At 41.2% G+C, this 19,562-nt stretch overlaps 1 protein-coding gene across 2 annotated transcripts in view; it reads left to right on the top strand.

Annotated features, from left to right (window-relative positions):
• Positions 1–19,562, top strand: part of SPATA5 (spermatogenesis associated 5) — a 164,228-nt gene that overhangs the window by 128,467 nt on the left and 16,199 nt on the right. For both annotated transcript variants that reach the window (XR_007203618.1, XM_048303595.1), the window contains one exon: positions 2,180–2,344. Coding sequence is in view for 1 of the 2 variants with exons in the window: in XM_048303595.1 (XP_048159552.1) it covers positions 2,180–2,344 (165 nt within the window). In the remaining variant the exon portion in view is untranslated. The remainder of the gene's footprint in view (positions 1–2,179; positions 2,345–19,562) is intronic.

The raw sequence follows: 19,562 nt of genomic DNA, 5'->3' as shown, positions 1-19,562 counted from the left end.
GGTCCCTGGGCCTGATTGTAGCAAAAAAGTAATGAGAGCGTGCTTAAAACTTGGGCCTCCAACTACCACCATATGTAAAATGCAAAGCATTGGGGACAAACTGGAAGAAACACAGATTTTAGTCACTGATCAAAAAAAGTATGTTCATTGTGTTATATCTGCAGTTGTGCTTTTTGTGTCTCGGAACTGAGAGCCAGGCAATGGAGCACTTGCTCCCAGCTGATTGGCAGTGAGCATTTTTCCTGTCCCACCTGCACCACAGCCCTGGTCATTCATCAGTGGGAAGCTAAGCTGGCTGTAGAAAACATTCTAATTACCTGGGTGTCCTGATGAAACCTGCCTTGGTTTGAAAGAGGCACACCACTGTGCTCACGTGAATGTTTCTTTTTTCTTCTAAATAATAGAATTAGCTATGGGCATTTCCTTAAGAGCACACAGAACACAATTGCAGTCTAATTCCTCGCCCTCCAAGCCTAGTCTTGAAACATGCAAATTTCTCTTTCAAGTATGTTGGCAAAAAATGGCAACATCCTGACACACACGCATGATTTAGACGCTGGATTGCACACTGGTCGAGATACCAGTTGTGGAAAACAGCACAGTCTGCTGAGCAAGTATCAGTGGACAGCTTGTTTCTTGTACTCTTGTAGGGATCCAGCACTGGCCACTGCAGGGACAGGGTACTGGGCTGGATATGGATCTGTGCTCTTCCCAGCCTTACTCTATCCTTGCACAGCTCCCTGCAGTACCACAGCACAGTGCTTTCTGCTGAGCATTTTCATGTTCTGTTTTAAAAATAACAAGACATCTCTTAACATTCAGGGTACATTTTTCCACTCTGAAGCACCACAACAGTCTTTTTAAAGAAACTCTAGGAAGGGTGTTAACTTGATCAATGCTGTGCAGGAAGGAAAGCTCTTTCCTACTATTTTTTCAGCATGACTTTCACTGACATGATCAGGCTGGGAAAAGACTTATTGGCTGACAGCCCAGGACAGCCATGCAATATCTCTAGTCATCTGGAACTCAAACTAGTCTACCCAAGGGAGAACCATAACATAAAAACAATTTAGGTTACATGCTGAATCTTATAAACATTGTTCAGTTTTTATAAAATAGTTTAAATACTATTTACGTGCATTCGCTGTGCATGGGATTATTGTATTTCGCTTTTCTTTTTTCCAAATGTCAAGTAAGAAAGGCTGGGAGGGTTTTTACTTTTTTTACTGTAGATGGTTTTCAAAAGTCTTGGAGATTTTTTATAAACATAGGGAAATGAGCTTCCTCCCTTCTCATAAATTTAAGAGCTTGGCTTCTCCTCTCTATCGGATATAATTGTTTTATATATAGATAAAGTTTACTTTTTGACCGTGTCCAGAAAGCTGAAGGGAGCTTCCAGAGGTCCAGTGATCCCTCTCCTGCACACACAGGGCTTTCACCAGACCATATCGGGGAGAGCTTGGCTTCCTCTGCTGAGCCATAAAACCCTTGAGAGCAGAGTTTCCACAGCCTTCCTGATGACCTGCCCTGAGGCTGTGCTTGTCTTCTAGACGTTTTTTCCTCCCATCCAGTCTGAACCCTCCACTCTGCCCTTCGTGGCCACTGTCCCCTCTTACGTTGTCTGTCACTGTTTGCTCTGTCACCCTCCCACCTCCAATATAATCTGAGTAACCCTGAACACCCAAAGTGCAAGGCCAAACACATGTGTATGAAGCTGAGCATCACTGGCCTCTCTCTGTTGTTACCTTATTTTGCATAAAAAAACCTGTCAGAGTAATCTGCTCTTCTGTAAGTATGTGCAGCTCTAATAAAGCAACATGGATGCAGAATGCAAGATTCATTCCAACAAAACCCTTCTTTTCTCCACTTGTTGTCTTGGTGGAAGATCTGAACTTGGGATGTGTCCATTGCCACCTGTCTTTCTGCCAAGTCCTAACATTCCAGCACACCTTGCAACAAGTCTAGAAGTATTATTTTAGGAAAATGACTATGGTTTCTTTATGATTCCTTTTTTCCATAAACTGGTATTTCATAAGCTAAGTAGCTTACTGTCTTTTCTTGTGCAGGTTCTTGCTTTTGCTGAAATTATTGGTTATTTGGTGGTGGTGTTGTTTTTGAGTTGTGTTTTTTTTTGCTTCCTTGATGTGCTGTAACTTTTACTGTGATGCTTTTGTTGCAGGCCTTGCTGAGGCCGGGGCGAATAGACAGAATTATCTACGTGCCACTGCCAGATGCAGCCACTCGCCAGGAAATCTTCAAGCTTCATTTCCAGTCCATGCCAGTCAGCGATGATGTCTGCTTGGCTGAGCTCGTGGAACACACACAGAAGTACTCGGGAGCAGAGGTAAAACTTCCTGGAGCTGATGTTTAAAGTTGAGCTCAAATATCATCCAGATATCTCTTGAGCCTTCTCAGAGTGGTGGTCAGAATTAGGAAAGGGAATATTTCAGATATTTCTGTGTTTTTGCAGGCTGGGGCTTTTTAACTTTCAAAAAAGCATCAGAGGAAGGTTGCCAGGGGAAGGGTCTCTTTCAGGGTGAGCCTTTGTACAATTGCAGATGGCCTCATTAAGGATGTGCTGCCAGGAGTGGAGAGAGGTGGAGGCAAGTTCCCCCAGACTTCCCAAACAATTCCTCCACATCTCTGGGAATCTTCTGAATGTAGGTTTGTGACTGAGAGCCTCAGGTGGAGAAAGGAGAGATGGAGTTGGGGAACAGTATAGGGGGGTTGCAAAGGAATCGCTTTAAAGCTTGTATTTTCCTATTCCATGTAACCAAGACCTCACAGCAGCGCTTACTGTTATAGCTTGTTGCTATTAGCTTCTGACAATGGATGTCAGACAATTATTTCCTGTCCTAGGTAGAAGGAGAAACTTTCTCAGATGCTGCTGCCTGGCACTTATAAGTATCAGTACTTCAGTGGTCACCATTCTGCTCCCTGAATATTATTCATGTCAGTGTTTCATGAAAGGATATTTCCTCATTTTAATTAATTGAGAGTAATTATATTAATTCAAAAATTCAAAGAATGTTAATAAGGTTGCCAAGTCAAGCTCTTGAAAGGTGTGAAATACCAGAATTTCCACCTTGCTGTAGCCAGCCCTAGTGTCTGCATTATCACACCGTCTCATTACATAGCCACCTTCTGCTTTTTCCATAGCAGAATGGAAAATGTCATGTGCTTGCCTTGGCTCCCCATCTCTGTGTGCTGTTTACAAGGGCAGGGAAATAAGCTAAACTTTTGTCTTGGGTGATTGTGGAGGATTTGTGTGATTGCTGTAGTGCTGAAGGCCCTTCTCAACAGACTGGTCATTGAACATACTGCTCCCAGGCAAGGCTTCTCCTCATTTAGCTGTCACTTAAATACTGGTAGGTTGTAAAATGCTGTGCTGCATTTATGTGCAGCTTAAACCCTGGCTGAGGAGGGCACTGCTGTGTGTGCTGTGGGGTCATTTTGGGAAGCTGTGTCACAGCAGACACCAAAGCCAAACCCACGAGTTTTCCTCCTCCACAGCACAGGGCAGACTGCACTCCGGGAATGAATGAATGAAAGCCATGTAGTGAGCAGAGCTGATTTGTGTAGCACATCCTTTTGCCCAGAATGTGGGCTCTCACAATGGAAAAAAAAAAGCAACAATAAAAAGAATTTCAGGCTTAAATGTTGATCTGGAAAACTGTCACAGCTCTACTGCTTCCACATTTTGGAGCAGTGACCTGAAACAGTGTTATGTTTATATTTGGGAGACAGTGACACAACTTGGGAACATTTATCTGCCTCTGGCTGAGTTACAAGCCTCCAAAACCATAAATATAAACATATCCTCTGTTGCATATGGCAACTCTCGCCTTACCAGGCAACAACTGCGTGCTTGTATTTTAGAAATTCCAAGCATATGGGGATTTCCTTTGGATCTGGATCAGCTGAAAAGCTAGTGGTGAATTCCAGTGCCTGGTTGATAATGAGTCACAAATGTCTTGGTGCTGGCTTTGTACGGAACCAAAAATAAGTTAATGGGTCATTGAGTGCAGCTACAGTCTGGTTGCAGGGGAAAAAAAAAAAGCTGCCTGTTTCTAATATGGTATTTCTCACGAATTTTGTTCTTTGGCATCATGCAAAGTATTATAATAACTGGGACGTAAAGAGTAAATACAGAAAAAGCCTCAGTCAGGGTTCCTTGGAAGAATATATAGTCTTGGCAGTTGGCACACACAGTGGCCAGTTTCATTAAAGCCTTTTCTTCCCAGTGTCTCCAGCTTCCCAGCTTTACAAATAGTTTCCGCTGCTGAATGGCAAGTTCCCATTCCACTGTTCTAGCCTTTGTTCAGAGAAAGAAATGGAAAATGCCTGGTTTTGTGACTAGAAGATGCTGTATGAATAGGGAGCTGCGTGTAAAGATGCGTTGAATCATCCTGACATGAGCTGAATAAACAGCCAGGAAAGTGGATAGTTCAGTGTGCATCTGGCTTCCAACTTGGCCCCTTTTCAGATCAGATAGTTGTGTATTTTTGCCTGTCATCACTTATGACCAGTTATCTCTGTTCACCTGCTGGATGTACGTTTCTCTTAATGACTACCTTTAAAGATACATCAAGATAGCAAAATAGGGTGATTACTTCCCACTGTTTCATGTGAGGGAAGGTGGATGATAATTTATGAGGGTGAATTACAATTTCCTTCTCTCGTGTGTAAGTGAAGTTTAAAGTAATAAAAAAAACCATTAGATGAGCAATGTCTGTACAGTTAACTTCTAGGTTGAAGAAATCCTCAGCTTTCTGAAAATATTCAGGTTTGAGTTCAGTCTTCATTTCTAGACCTTTCTGAAGTAGTGCTCTGCAGTAGTGCTTGGGCTCTTGTTCAGGGATACTGCATTTTATTTTGGCCAAAATTGCAGGAGGTCCAACTTTTATAAAACTGGTAATTTTTTAATGGTTTTATATGATTAGAATGTCTTCACTCAGAGATTGTTTCACAGTTTGATCACAGCTCTTCCTAGAGCATTTTCACTGTTGTACTTCATGCTGGGAAGTTTTATCTGTTTCATTTCCCACTGAAGTAGGAATAATTAGAGATCTGACCACAGAAGTATTTAAAAGCAATGTTTTTAAGTACAAGCAGTGTGAGTTCTTTGAGTCTCATTTGCTTGTTTTCATGGTGCTGCCACAGCCAGCTTGCCTTAGGAAAGATGGGCTTTCCACACTCAGGTGCTCCATTTTTCAGTTTGGGATTAGACAAGCAAGGCATGAAGAGACTGTTTCCCCACTGGAGAAATATTTTGTTCCAGAAAGTAGGCGATAAAAAGGAAAAGAAACCCAGCAGAGTGAGAGATATTCTTTTATTGTCTGAGCCGCAGTCAGACGATGTTTTTGTTGCAATTCAAAAGGCAGAGAGGGAGGTTTTAGGCAGAAACTGAAATCAAGTGTTGAGTTGTTTTGAGTTTAAAGTCGGTTGGAATTAATAAAAAATTAAATAATCTGGGTATGATGACAATACCCCTCAGACGAGTGTGCTTATGAAAGTAAGATAATGGGACTGGCTACTTTTAAATTGGTGGAAAGCAGGTCATGGTGAAAGCCAGGGCTGGCATGGTTTCTATAGTATTATCAGTTTCCATGCTTACAGGACACAATAGTAGAGCGGGAATCTTGGAACCTGTAAATCTTTCACTGGTTCTTAGTCAAAGTGGAACAGTTAACGTAAAAAATATCTTTCTCACTTTGCAATAACTCGCAATGGGAGCACAGAAAATGAAAGGGAAGAAAAGCAAGCTGATGAAGATTTGCTCTGGCTCAAATAAGAGCAGATGTGATGCCAAAAAGATCTTTGCAGCAGCAAACTAGCTCAAATCAACTCGACTCTTTGACTCTTAAAATATGTATTTCAAAACATGCGTGTTCTTGTTTACCAGATATTGACATATTTAAACTAGTAACTTTAATTAAAAAAACACCCCAAAAAACCACACCCTTTCCAAATTCCTCTCTTTCTTACAGAGGAAGATACTAAGTACAAAAGGAATGAGGATGTGTTCCATCCTAGGTGCACAGGAGGGTGAAGACTTTTTTAAGAGATTGGGAAAAATTTGTCTATTTAGTAAAGAATATCTACAGTAAAGGAGAGAGAGGGTTTAGATATAGCAGAAAAAAAGGGCATTCAAAAGATAAGGATGTGTTACCTTCTTTCCATCTAGCTTTCCATGAAGGAAAAGATCTTCCAGACTTAAGGAAGAGTGTTTCTGTTTAACATTATTAAAGAACAGTGGATTCAATCCTATATAGTAGCCTGAAGTATTACAGTGAAATGTGATTTTCAAGGTGAGGAATGCCATCAAACTGAAATGCAGCAAGATTAAGGCCTCAGATGAACCTCTGATGTCTCTCTTGGAACGGTGCAGGGGATCTGTTAATTTATATTGCTCATTGAAAAGTGAACATTTTTGTGTGGGTGGGTGAGGAAAAGTCTCTGCCATCATCCAATATGGGTAGCATGGGATCACCTCCTTCCTACACAGTGCTAAAGATGTGTTTGGCACAGGTGTCTGGAAGGTGAGGAAATACCTGGCATTGGGAATGTTTTCCAAATGTTAGTGTTTGGGCTAAAGGAGATGAATCACCGGAAAGGAAATAAGTACACAGGACTTCCCATGGGATTTTGCCTGCTGCTGGTCTCGCAGGAGGCTCCTACGTGCGGAATGTGCTTGAGCAGACTGGGAATGAGGGCAGTGTGAGCACCTGGGGATGTTGGAATGGCACTGGTGTGGCAGTGCTGAAAGCAGAAGTTTGGGGCATTACTCTGCCTCTCCCTGCTCTTTTCAGTCACTTCAGAAAGATCTGGTTTCCGTCACTTATTTTTCTGAGATGTTGCCCGGAGTGGACGGATTTTCATCGTGTTGTGTCTCAGCTGAGGCCTGATAAAGTGCTGTGTGCTCTGACCTAGTGAGGGTATAGAGTATGGCTGGCAATCAGCACATTTATGCCAAACATAAGGTTTGGCGTAGAGGGGAGTATTGGCACTGAAATTTATGCATGGCAAGCTCATCTGGGAAAGAACATTTTCTCCTTCAGTGAGATAATGATTTGCTAATAGTTTAATCAAGCAAGGGAGATTTAATGCATCTGGATGAAGGGACATTAGTGTTTCCGAAAAGGTCAGACGCATTAACAGCCCAGGGGGACACAGTTGAAGCTGCTTCCTAAGTAACTCTAAGAACAGTTATCCTGAGAGGAACTTGGGGAAAAAAGCCAGAGGGAATTTGAATGAGCACCAAACAGTGCTGAGGTATGAAATTTTGCTTGCTTCTCAAACCTGACTTTTTTTTCCCCATAAAGCCCAAAGGGCTTTTGATTCTTTAAATGCTGAAACAGTTCAGATGCAGGAACTTTACAGCTGATTTCAACATGTTTTTCTTCATTAAGTACTTTAAAGATATCATCCACCCATGTTCTGTAAGTGAGGACTCCTGTGTTTGCTTTTGTTCTCCCTGTGGTTTTGCAGAGTTGTTTTGTGTTGTGTCCAGTGTTTGGAGAAAGAACATCAGCAGAAGCATCACCTGTGTCAGAGCAAGCTCCCTTCCCATGAGCTTGCACAAACCAGCTGTAGTTTTACCAAACCAGCTGAGGCACCAACTGCTGTTTGCCTCCTTCCCTGTCTTTTCCTTCCCATTTCCCCACAACCTCACCTGTGGCAGAGTAACCAGGAGCTCCTGGTTGCTGAGGGTGGCAGAGGAGAGTGTGCTGCCAGCACAGCAGGGCACTGCCACTGTCACACAGGCTTATAAAAGAGGGACCTAGGCTGAGCCTCTGTCGGCCAGCTTCACTTGCCCTCTGCTCTTGCTTTACTGCTTTATTGTCCTGGGTTTGGCTGTAACTCCCAGCAATGGAAAAACATGTTGCTCTTTAAAAGCAGATGGGAATTCATTCCTGAAGGAAAAAATATGTCTCTTTAGGCTACTGCTATTGTTTTCTTTGAGTTTTATTTTTTGCCTGTGAGTTATTTCTAGCAACTTTTAATTTTTCTTTTTTTTTTTTGATTCAGACAGTGGGGATTATTCTTCAGTGTCTTAAAGCACACAGTCTCAGTATAGCAATGATCACAAGTGGGGGTATTTAAAGTTCAGAGTGAAAATTGCATTTGCAGTGATCAGGAAGGAATTGAAAGTGTTGGCTTATTTCTGCCTTTTGAAGTACTTTCATTGGCATAATACAAATGCTTATATCGGCTCAGAGTTGTAGAGTTGGCTTTTATGTTAAAAAAAAAAGGAAAAGAAAAAATAAGAAGTGATTTTTTTCCTCACACTGACCTGTTTTTCTGATTTAAACCTGTAGTGCTGGCACTTGATCTCGTAAGTTATGATGTGTCACGGGGTATGTGGTTAGGAGTGAACTTGCTGCTTGGAGTTTGGCTCAACTCTAGTCCTAAAGTATAAGACAAGGCATACAAATTGGAGAAAGTCACCAAAAAGTTATTGCACTTCAGAGAAAACTGATTCCTGGTCTGTCACTCTTACATGACAACTTCAGGGCCAGTTCCTCTCAACATACACAAGTTGCTGTAAATACTGAGTATGTCTTAGTACATTAGGAAAAGATATGTCTGAAGTTTTTTGTTTAATTTTCCATGAAACCACTGATTTGTATCCACATTTTTCATAAACCAGGGTGGGAGTGAATGGGGGAAGTAAATATTCTTACATACCCATTGCTATTTCTTATGCCCTTAAGATTAGCAAGTGTCTGACTTGCTTATGTGCCTGTTATGATTAATTTTAATAGTACACAATGTCTGACTGTCCATCCTCAGTGTTCAATTTATCTTTCTTTACATGTATATTCATTTTCCCCTTGGATATGCTGAGTTAGAGGAGGGCCACCAAGTTGATTGGAGGGATGGAACACCCTTCCTATGGGGAAAAGCTGAGAGAATCAGGATTGTTCAGCCTGGAGAAGAGAAGGCTTTGGGATCACCTAATTGTGGCCTTCCAGGGACCCTGCAGGGATCCTGCAAGAATGGAGAAGGACTATTGGCAAGGGCATGTAGTGACAGGACAAGGGGCAATTTCTTTCAAACTGAAAGAAAATAAGTTTAGATTAGCTTATTATGAAGAAATTGTTCCCTGTAAGGGTGGTGAGGCTCTGGCACAGCTTGCCCAGGGAAGTTGTGGCTGCTCCATCCCTGGAAGTGTCCAAGGCCAGGCTGGATGGAACTCTGAGCAACCTGGTCTAGTGAAAGGTGTCCCTGCCCATGGCAGCGAGGTTGAAACTGGAGGATTTTAGGGTCCCTTCTAACCCAGGCTGTTCCTGATTCTGTGATTTCAAGGAGGTAGCACCAAGGCATAATCTCCAGCATCAGCTTGGCCAGGAGAGCTGCAGAAGGCTCCCCACTTCTGCAGTGAAATTACCTTCCATCCTTAATAGAATCAGCCCTCCAAAACCATGGGTTGTATTTGGTCAATGAGATCTGAAATAGTTCTGATTATCATCTTAATTGGCACTAGGAATATTTAGATATAGTACCTGAAGGCTAATTCAGGATGTTTATACCAGATGAAAGCATCCAGAGGAACACCTTGTACTGACCTACTTGTGTTTCTGGGACTGTGCCAGTTAAATTGTTGTCATGGTAGAAGAAATGTTAATGAATGGCAGAGGAATAATAGGGCCCAGGTGTAAAAGCCTATTAATCTACCTGGCTATTGTTGCTGTGAATGAAGAACATGTTATTTTAATGGCAACACTGACTGTTTACACTTCACTGAACTGCAAAGATTGGAGAGCTGGGGGTGTGCGTGAATTAAAATGTTTGAACATATATTGCTATCTTTGTGTGCAGGGAAAATAGGATGTTTGCTTTTGGCAGTCATCTGCAAAAAGTCATTGTTTCTGTTGCAAAAATTTGGAACCTAATAATGAATAATAGTATCTAATAAAATCAAATCACAATAGACTGAATTTCTTGAACAATGAATGTACCTAATTTTAAGCTTAAATGCCCTCTCTGGTAAAGCTACCATTGTGTAGTACATGCACCAACTATTCTGCTTTCATTGCTTTCTCCCATGATAGAAATGATATTTGACTTGTGTGAAGTGAATTTTGAGTTTATTTTGTAAGGGGTGATCATTACTGATAAAATATTTGGAGGTGGGGTAGGGGGGGTGGGGTTTGGTTTCTTCCTTAACATTTTAATTATGATGTGCTTTGATACTTCCTGTCCTTAAAAATGTGTATAAGGCACAGGTTTATGCACTTGTCATCCCAGAAAGTTGAGTTTGTAAATGCACTCTGCTATATTCCTTTCAAAGAGGTTTTGATTATGTGTAATTTTATTTTCCTAAGTGAGATTTTTTGCAGATAGAACAGTTGAAATGTCTGCTTTTGTTCCACTTTCTTTTTTTATCCACAAACTTTAGCAATGGCGGTGTTGGAGCTGGTGGCTTTCTGGTGAGATTAAGCTGCTCGGTGTTAATTCTGAAACCATTTGAGAAGTTGTTAGTAATTAAAATAGTCACTGATGCTGAATGTGGGAACAGGGAATCTTTCAAGTATTGCAGCCAAACCTACATCGTCAAACAGGGCAATTTTCATTCTTGCCATGTAACTTCTGTTTTCCAGAGCCCTGCTGGAAAGCTGATGGGCACAAGCACTGCTGTAGCTCGGATTTTTGCGTAGCAGAAGTTGGAAGTTGTTATTTCCAAGTTATCTTTTATGGTTACCCTTAAATACATATGGAAAAGCTTTGGATTGCCTTTGGCAAAAGGATTAAAAGGTTACTGGCAGATGGAAGCAGCACAATAATAACGCTGCAGCAAATTATTAGCTATGTTAGAAGCAATTCCATGGCCTGTTTTACTTTTTAATTAAACTTTTTTCAAACTATCACCTAGTTCCCAGCTTAGGCTTTTTGTTTCCTGTCTTTGAGTAATGAAAATGTCAAGGATAGCTGGGTAGGAAAAAAACCTTTCAGGTCTTAGTCTTCTGTAATTTGTCCATGGCATTGCGTGTATAGAAGGGAGCCATCGGATCTGGCCTGACCACTTGCAGTGGGAGAAAACGGAGCAAACCCCAAGATGACTGCAAGTGCTAATTGGTCTTGACATCCCCATTGTCAGGGGAGGAGAACCAAGAGCGTTTTGTCCAGTTTAAAAGAGCTGCTTCGGGTTTTGTTTGATGGTTTATTTTCCTATTTAGGGAAGTTGGGGGTGGGAGTTACTTTCTCAAAGTAATTGGCGTCTTACAGACGTGGTCTTTGTTACTTCATTTCCTAGCAAACAAAATAAATTTGTGATAAAACTGGAAAATGACTGTTATATTAACATTGCACAGTGAAACACACCATTGGAAGGAGAGGAGGGGGAGAGCAGCAATCTGTCTTCTGTTTTGTCCTCTTGTGCTCTTTACTGGGATAAACCAACTTTGTCTTTTTCCAGAACTGCTCCCAGTGAGCTCTCATTTGATGGAAACCAATGAAGAGGGTAAAAAAAAAATTTTACCCAGCTCATAGGTCAGACTCTGTGGGCTTGCAAGTATTTGTGAGTCTGTGTAAGTAGAACTCTTTGTGAGTCTGTGTAAGGAGAACTCTTTGTGAGTCTGTGTAAGGAGAACTCTTTCTGCTCAGTCTCTTCAGCAGTTGATTTCCCTTGCATGGCGTGGTTTTTGTTGCTGAGCTGGGGATGAGGGACCAAAGAGCAGGAGACAGCCGGACAGGTTGTTGGGGATTTTTCCCATGACAAGCAAGGACAAGGAGCTTGGGTGTTCAGCACTGCCACACTGCCACAAGCAAGCAAAACACTCAGACCCCAAACCAAAAGCCACGTGCCACTTGTGTTTCTGCTTACCTGTGCAAGTGGTGGTTGTGGCTGTGTATCTGGAGAGAGGGATTTTGGGGAGTCCCCTTGCCAGGGAGGGCATAGTATGGCTGGCGGACTCATCACAGGCTCCTCATTTCATGGGATCTTGCCATTTCTGTGGTCATTTCTGGGTATTTCTGTATTATATAGACCAAGGGGCAGAGAACCAAACTGCGCTCCTTTGTTAGTGAAACAGAATTTGCAAGGCAAGAAAATGCGTGCGATAGTTTAGTGTAAACAAGAGAGAACAAAACTTTTCTTGATTTTGACTTTTCTAGTTTAAGGCCTGAGGACTTCCAAAGAAGTGGTGTTGGCAGTCTTGTTTTAATATTCAAATAGCAAGAGCTCATCATAATGAGAAGTCAGCTCTCAGAAGTGGAGTATGGAATATAGTCAAAATGTTAAAAGCTGAAAACTTGCTGTTCATTTTTAACATTTGTTGCTACTAAATGTGCAAAAGTATTTGTGAAGTAAGCTGAAAAACCTGGGGCTTGGGGGCATTGTAGGAGATTTTTTTGTATATGATTATATGTATAAAGAGCTTTCTCTTCTTGTTTATGATTTTCTTCACAAGAAAATAAGTTCTGTGAACTTACCCATACAAAAAAGATCCTATTCTTTCCTCTTCTTTGTTATATACTCTTTGCACACGAGCTAAAAAAAAAAAAAAAGTTGGTTTATTCATTAAAAAAAATCCCTAGTTTCTCTTCATTGAACCATGTTTGTTAATAACAATATTTATACAGGAGCAGTAAAAAAAAGAAAAAAAAAAAGAAGTATGAAATTAATTTGTCTTTTGTCAGTGCTTGGAAGTTGGAATAAGAAAGGGAACTGGAGCACTGAGACAGTATCTTACCCTAGGCTAGTTGTTTACCATTAAAGAGAGAGCTTGCATGCTGGAGGGTGTGTTATGTTTTGGACTTACTTCCTTGTAACTCATAAATCTTGGCTGTATAAACGTTCAGTCATTAATTAAGGCTTTCAAATTAATCTGTTTCCTGACTGGACTTGGCTGGTTTTGCATAGAGCAGTGCTGTTGCCCAATCTCCCAGTTTCGGAGTGCTCTCGAACGTGTGACATGGGAGGATGGTGTTTATTGTGGAGAGTTAATGAACAGCACCAAAGAAGGGAGGGGGAGCTCCTTGGTTACCAACATGTGCAGGAAATAGGGTGCTGGTATCAAAATGGTTTTGTGCACTTTAATTGCTTCCCTTACTTCAAACAATGGCAAAAGTGGATATTTTGTATAGATAAATGTCAGTCCCAGGCAGAAGTATTTTTCATTCCTTTCATTATTCTCACATAGTGTTCTGGTTTTGCAATTCAGCCAGTGTGCTCAGGATGTTGTATAAATACAGCCAAAACATCTCTCTCATGTGATGGAAAAAGATTTCAACTTTCATTAGAGACTTCTTAGAAATTAGTTGGTAGTATTATCACTCAGGTGCTGCTCATTTGGGGTTTGTGTCCTACTTGTTTTATCCTTTCTTTACAAATGTGTAAATGTATATAAATATTTGTGTCTCCTTTCTTACTTATGCAGCCATGGAGGAGCTTTTATCATATATTTAATTATTTCTCTAATATTAAGTATTTTCAGAAATTCATCCTGAGGATGTACTACTTTTTATAGCCATTTCAAACCAAAAATATTTTCATTACCTGGGTACCAGCTGACTAGATGTGAATTAAAGCAGTCAGCTTCCTTCAGTTCTGCATGTGCAAAAAATTTCATAAATAACTTGTCAGGTTTAGATTAGACATATGGAAGAAGAGGGTGCTGAGCCACTGGCACAGGTTGCCCTGAGAAGTTGTGGATGCCCCATCCCTGGGAGTGTTCAAGGCAAGATTGGATTGGGCTCTGAGCAACCTGGTCCGGTGAAAAGTGTTCCTGCCCATGGCAGGGGGGTTGGGACAAGACAATCTTTAAGATCCCTTCCAACTTAAACCATTCCAGAATTCTTTTTTTTTTTTTTAGTAAAATTATTTTTCCATATCCAAGAAAACCCCTTGATTTTTAATGGCATGAAAGACAAGGTGTGTTTTCACTGTCACTTAGTCCCAAGCTAAGCCATTCTAAATGTTTCCAGGTCTTTCAGTATTGCTTTTTACAGATTTCTGATGAGAAACATGACTCCACGTGTTTGTGAGGAGCACTGGCCAGAGGAATCCCTCTCCTTTTAATCAGCACTTTGAAAAACTCAGTGTGTCCTCAGTGCTAATGTTGGCATGTGAAAGAGCAGCCTGACCCTTAAGAACAACTCTGCCCCTCTTACCATGTTTTTTTGGAGCAGAAAAAGAGGTTATTGTCACACAATAAGTTCTTTCAGTGGCAGCTTAGTCTCTAGAAGTTTGTCACAGAGATGCAGCATCAAAGATATGCAGGCAGTGAGTGACCTACTGAGCTGGGCAGGTGGTGGAGTCCAGGTGGGCTTGCTGTGCTTGGTGAAAGTACCATGTGGAGCATGATAGGAACACTTGCTAAATATAAAACATAGTATTAAGAAACTGAGGTAATAAATCTCTCTTCTGCCAGTATACATTTGATTGGGGACAGTCCTGGACTTGCTGGGAGATAGGATGGATTGTTGGATTGTCTCATTGGTTTCTTCTTTCTTATGGATTTGATAAATCACTTGACACATCATATTTGGTAACAAGTAAACTATTTCAAAGCCTGAAATGATGCCTGGGTGACATTTATAATTTGAAATCCATTGTTACATCAGACTTGACATTCAGTGCTGTATTCAGTCTGTTGTATTCAGTGTCCGTGTGCAACCTAGGGAGCAGAGCAAATTACAATTCACCTTATTGCTTGCCATATAGAAACTAGGACTGGTTTTGCTGTGCACAGGTTCAAAATGAGGAGCTACATTCAAAATACCTCTAGGGCTTTATTACAGATGGTGTGTTTCGTGGCTACCCATTTGTTTTGGGACCTGTTTCCTGAGGGTTGTTACCAGGAGGTTGCATCAAACCACTTTGGAATGGCTGGTGCTGGTTTCGGTGTCATTCCAATCCTGTGCTGTACAGCAAAAGTCATTCAACCTATTTAAAAAGGGCTTAAAGCTAGCTAAATAAAGTAAATAAAAGGCGGGGTCAGTTCATGTGGTGGTGGGAGCCAAGACCAGTGATGACTCCCTGGACTGCAGGAGCTGCTCTGCTCATCTGGCAATCCTGGAGCTCTCCAGGCTTTTCCAGCAGAGCCAGCGCAGAGAGCTGTGCAGGATCTCCTTGTGATCATTGCTCCTGCTGTGGTTTCCCAAGGTGAACAAAACAATGATCCTGGTGTTAAGTGATAAACCAAGTCCAGTCCTAGCCAGTCAGGATCCGCAGGGAACAGGTTGTTCCCTGCGAGTCGGAACAACGCTGATAACATTTGACAGGAATAGCAAATACACATTAATATTTGCATTATGATAACAGGGAGAGTCTATTTTGAGGTTTATATTTGGTACTAATAATTCATCCTTGGGTTTGGGATGATTCCTGAAAGAAAGTATCTGTTTCCTACAGAAACAGTCTTTCTTGAAAGTCCCTCATTTTTCAAACAGAGAGCTTTTAGTCACTTTATTTTTACCATTTGAAATCCAGCAGTTTTATTGTACTAATGTTTAGCCTGCCAGGACCTTTTAGCACCAGATTTTTTCTCTTTGAAAATAGTGAGGGTTTTTTTGCTGTTTGTTTCTTCTTAATTCATATGCAACATTTAAGGAAAGCTTAATTAACCCCAGAATACAGGGAGAGGGAAAGGAAACAGTGCTCAGCAATTGAGACTATATTTAGCTACATTTATACAGAAATAATTGTATTACCTAAATCCCTTTTTCTTTATTTTTGGATGAGTTTGGGGGCTAGGTAGGCAAGGCAGGCACAGGCTTGGTAAAAAGAAAAGGGTGGGAGGAAAAATGCTTCCATGCATCTGGAAAACAGAAATATAATGAGCTATCTTTGTTTCTGTGTAGAGCTGAAGCAGGTCTAGCTCTTAAAACTCCTTGAGTCAGAGTTTAAGTTTCAGTTTAGGAGGTTTTCAAAGTTTGGAAAAGCCATGGAAGTTGAATTCTATTCTCAAGGTGTGAACATGGGACTGGGCTGATTCTGGATAGGAAGGCCAGTTCTTGTTACTGTTTTTTATTAAAATATTTTGTTACTTCTGCTGCAAATTAACATTGGTTTGAACATTTTCTCTCTTAAGTATTGTTCAGTCTTCCTCATTAAAAAAACGTTTCCTCAGTAATAATAGGTTCCATATGTAGATGTACTATGTATGTAAAGTGATACATATTAATATAGCAATTGCCCATGAAAATCTGTTTTTTTGCTTTTCCACCATGTAATGACCCTTCCTGCTTCTGCCCCCAAACAAGCAGAACAACAAGAGGGCCTGTTGAATGGAAGTGTGCAGTTTTAAACAATTTTCCAGATACGACGTTTTCCGAGCTGGAGTGGAGCTGGCAGAGGAGGCTGGCAGAGATGGATCGCTGGCTGTTCCAGGAACAGCCTGACTTTGCAAAGCAGGGTCAGTACCGGGGCTCGCGTGTGCCTGACAGCGAGCGCCCGGCTTTCCCGGGAAAGCTGCTCACCAGGTGCTTCACCGGGCCCTCCTCCTGCAGGATCCTTCTCTGACAGAACGGTGCTTCCAGCTGAGCCCTTGCTCAGTGCTTTGCTGAAGCCCAATGTTGCAGTGAGATGGAAACACTTCACAATGCTTTGTACTTCATCCCAAAAACCTGTGGGGAAAGCAGTCCTTAAAAAGAAAGAAAACAAACCCCCTTTTTCATTTTTAGAGGGTTACAACAGTATCCCAACATCTGCCTGTAGAAACAACACCCAACCTCCATTTCATAAAGCCATAGAGCTCTACAAAGCCAAGTTACCTTGTGAAATCTCTATTTTTTTAATCTTTATGCATTTAACAAAAGGAATATTTCCATGTGTTCTGGTTAAGTCTTGGAACATGATGCAATCAGTCAGTTTGGCCGAGGAGATGTTCTCCTGCAGCAGATGAGCTTGCCAGCTTCCGCAGGGAGAGGAGGTGGGGGAGAGCTACAAGCATTCTTCGCTCCTGCCAGTTGCGAGTTAAAAGACTGTCAGAACCATTTCCCAAAGCAAAAGGGACGCATTGAGTTTTTCTTCAATCCATTGGTCGAGGGGAAATTAAAAAAAAAAATTAAATCTTGAATGAGGTGAAGTGGTATAGGATATAGCTGTCTCATTACTTATGTGGGGGGAAATGTAGGTATTAATTTTACTTTTATAAATTTTGCTTTAGACTTCCTTCTGATAAAAAATTATTTAGAAACACTAAATTGAATAATTTCTTTAGTTCTGTATTGACTTAACTTTCTACATTAGAAATAGAATTTAGAATGCTTCACCTTGAAAATATTTTAAGTATTTCAATTCAAAATTACTTTTTCAAGATTTCCTTTCAATTTTGTTGCTAAGTGGAATGGGTGAGGTTGAATTTGACCCTTTGTTTATTTGGCTTTGGATTAAATAATACATTCTGCTTGGGAAATATTCTGCTCTCTATTCCACAGAATGCTTTTGCAATTCCACTTTTGGATCAACTTAAAATTAGAGGGAGTTTGGTTTTCTGAAACAGAGAATAAAAAAGAGGGTTTTTTTTCATATTTTGATAGATACATGTTGACTTCAGCATCAACATGTATTTTCAGCTCTTTTGCTGTTTCACTTCATAATTCTTTTGCTAAGAAAACTGAGCAGCCCAGACTAATAATCTGCAGGCTGCACTTTCACATGGACCCAGGTGTTCATGTTCTTCTGTTTATATTGACTCCACACTTGAAAGATAAGACCTTCTGTCTCAGGTGGAAATGGTGAAGTTGTAGGAAATAGTTTTTAGAAAGAGGAATATTTAGTTGATCTGTATCTCAGAATGTATTCTGTTTTGAAAATGTATTTAAATGATTGTGTGATTATACATAGTTGTGGGCGACTAATCTAGTCTGTTGCTGCAGGTCATGGGAATAGTCATAAAAAGTATTTATTGTGAGTGTGAACCCGGATGCGTGCTTTCCCGACATGTTTCCCATATGGTCTGTAAGTAAACAGTAAATCAGATAGAGAAGAGTTGAGGAAAGAGAGGAAGTGGGTACGTGGGGATTCTGCAGCATTAAAACTCTACATGATTTGAAGCTCTGGCTTGTTTTGTCTCTGAAGGAAAAAAAAAAGAAAGAGTTAGTCTAAGCAGAACAAAGATGCTCTGAGATCTAGGAACTCATGGAAGTTCAGGCACTGACAAAAAAACATAAACTTTTTTTATCAGGAGAGCCTTGGTGGAAGTGCAGAGTGGACTGGCCACCTCTAGAAATGACTTGCCATTTGCCCATCTACACTCGCTGCTGTGGCAGAGCCCAGCACGTGTCTGCAGACGGCAGCTTGCACATTCTTCTCCTGAAACCAAACTAGTTTTAGGGAGTTGCTGGTTCCATTTTGACAACTCAGCATTCGTGACAGAATATCCCTGTTAGACGTGAGGTTCTTCCTTGGTCCTCTCTGCTTGCTTTGGGAAGTCTGAACCAGGAAGGCAGGGATGTGTCAGATGGTCTCAGTGGGTGTGGATAGGGGTCTGAGCTGTAAGCACTGCAAAAATGCCTTTTTTTATTGCAGCTGAAGAGCACACAAGAAGTCCTGAGTTACAAACTTTGTACACTGGATGTGTGAGTGGGAGGGTAGGAGTTGTGCCTGGCAGGAGAAACCCTGTTTTGACACTGTCACTTCAGTATACATGAAAAGTTTCGAGCTCTACTCGCATGTTTGATCCGTGTTTATCTGTTTTACCTGATTTACCTTTAAATCCATCCCAAGGCTCTGAAGTGTTGTTCCTCCATACTTGTAGCCTAAGCAGGTTTTCTTTTACCCATCATGGCAATCTCTCTGTCTCTGAAAGGGGCCATTTCATAGCTCTGGTACCTCAGGCTGGGAAATTTGCTCTTGGATACAGGCTTTCCATGCTCTGCAATCCCTCTGATTTTCCTGATTTTTGTCTTCTGTCATGCGCTAAAGAAAGTACAAGTTTTCTGTGGGAAATGATTGGGAGATTAGAGGGAAGAAGTTGGCTCCAAGACAAAGGGTGGTGAGATTAGCACAGTTTAAAAGATAAAGCCAAATCTCTATTCTCTGTTACCTTGTGAGACTCCAGCCTAGGGCTAAATGCAGCCACAGACGGATGAATGTTCTTGTACTTCTGAGGGCACGTCAATGTGAGGAAGTTATCCTGGAATGAGATAGGGTGTGAATGTAAATGCAGTAGATGTTCCAGCATAACATCCTGTGGAGACAAGGCCTTGGTGAAGTGACTAAAAGCAGTGGAATGACTCCAGTGGAAGCTGAGGACACTGCATTCCCCCTTCAGCAGCCAACCATGTGGGCAGAGGACAGGCTGGACACCGTCTCCCAGGCCTTTTTTTTCAGTTGAAATACAAGATCTAACCATCTTTGCACTGGCTGCTTTCCCTGTCATTGTGGAAATCATGATTTATTAGTTGTCAGAAAGAGGTGGATGGGGTGATGGCAAATGGTGTTACTGTAGGTGTCTTGTGAACACAAAACGTAGTTTAACACCCAGTGTGATGGGGAATATTTTAGCTCTGCCATCTCTTAATTCCTACAGATTATCACTCCAGCTTTGATCGTTTCTGTGGGTATCTAGGGTCTGTTAGTGTGTATTTGTAGTGCTGGAGAGGTGTAT

The sequence above is a fragment of the Corvus hawaiiensis genome, chromosome 5 (genome assembly GCF_020740725.1).
Source record: "Corvus hawaiiensis isolate bCorHaw1 chromosome 5, bCorHaw1.pri.cur, whole genome shotgun sequence".
NCBI lineage: Eukaryota > Metazoa > Chordata > Aves > Passeriformes > Corvidae > Corvus > Corvus hawaiiensis.
The sequence above is the reverse complement of the archived record's forward strand: the minus strand, read 5'-3'. Positions and strand labels throughout refer to the sequence as shown.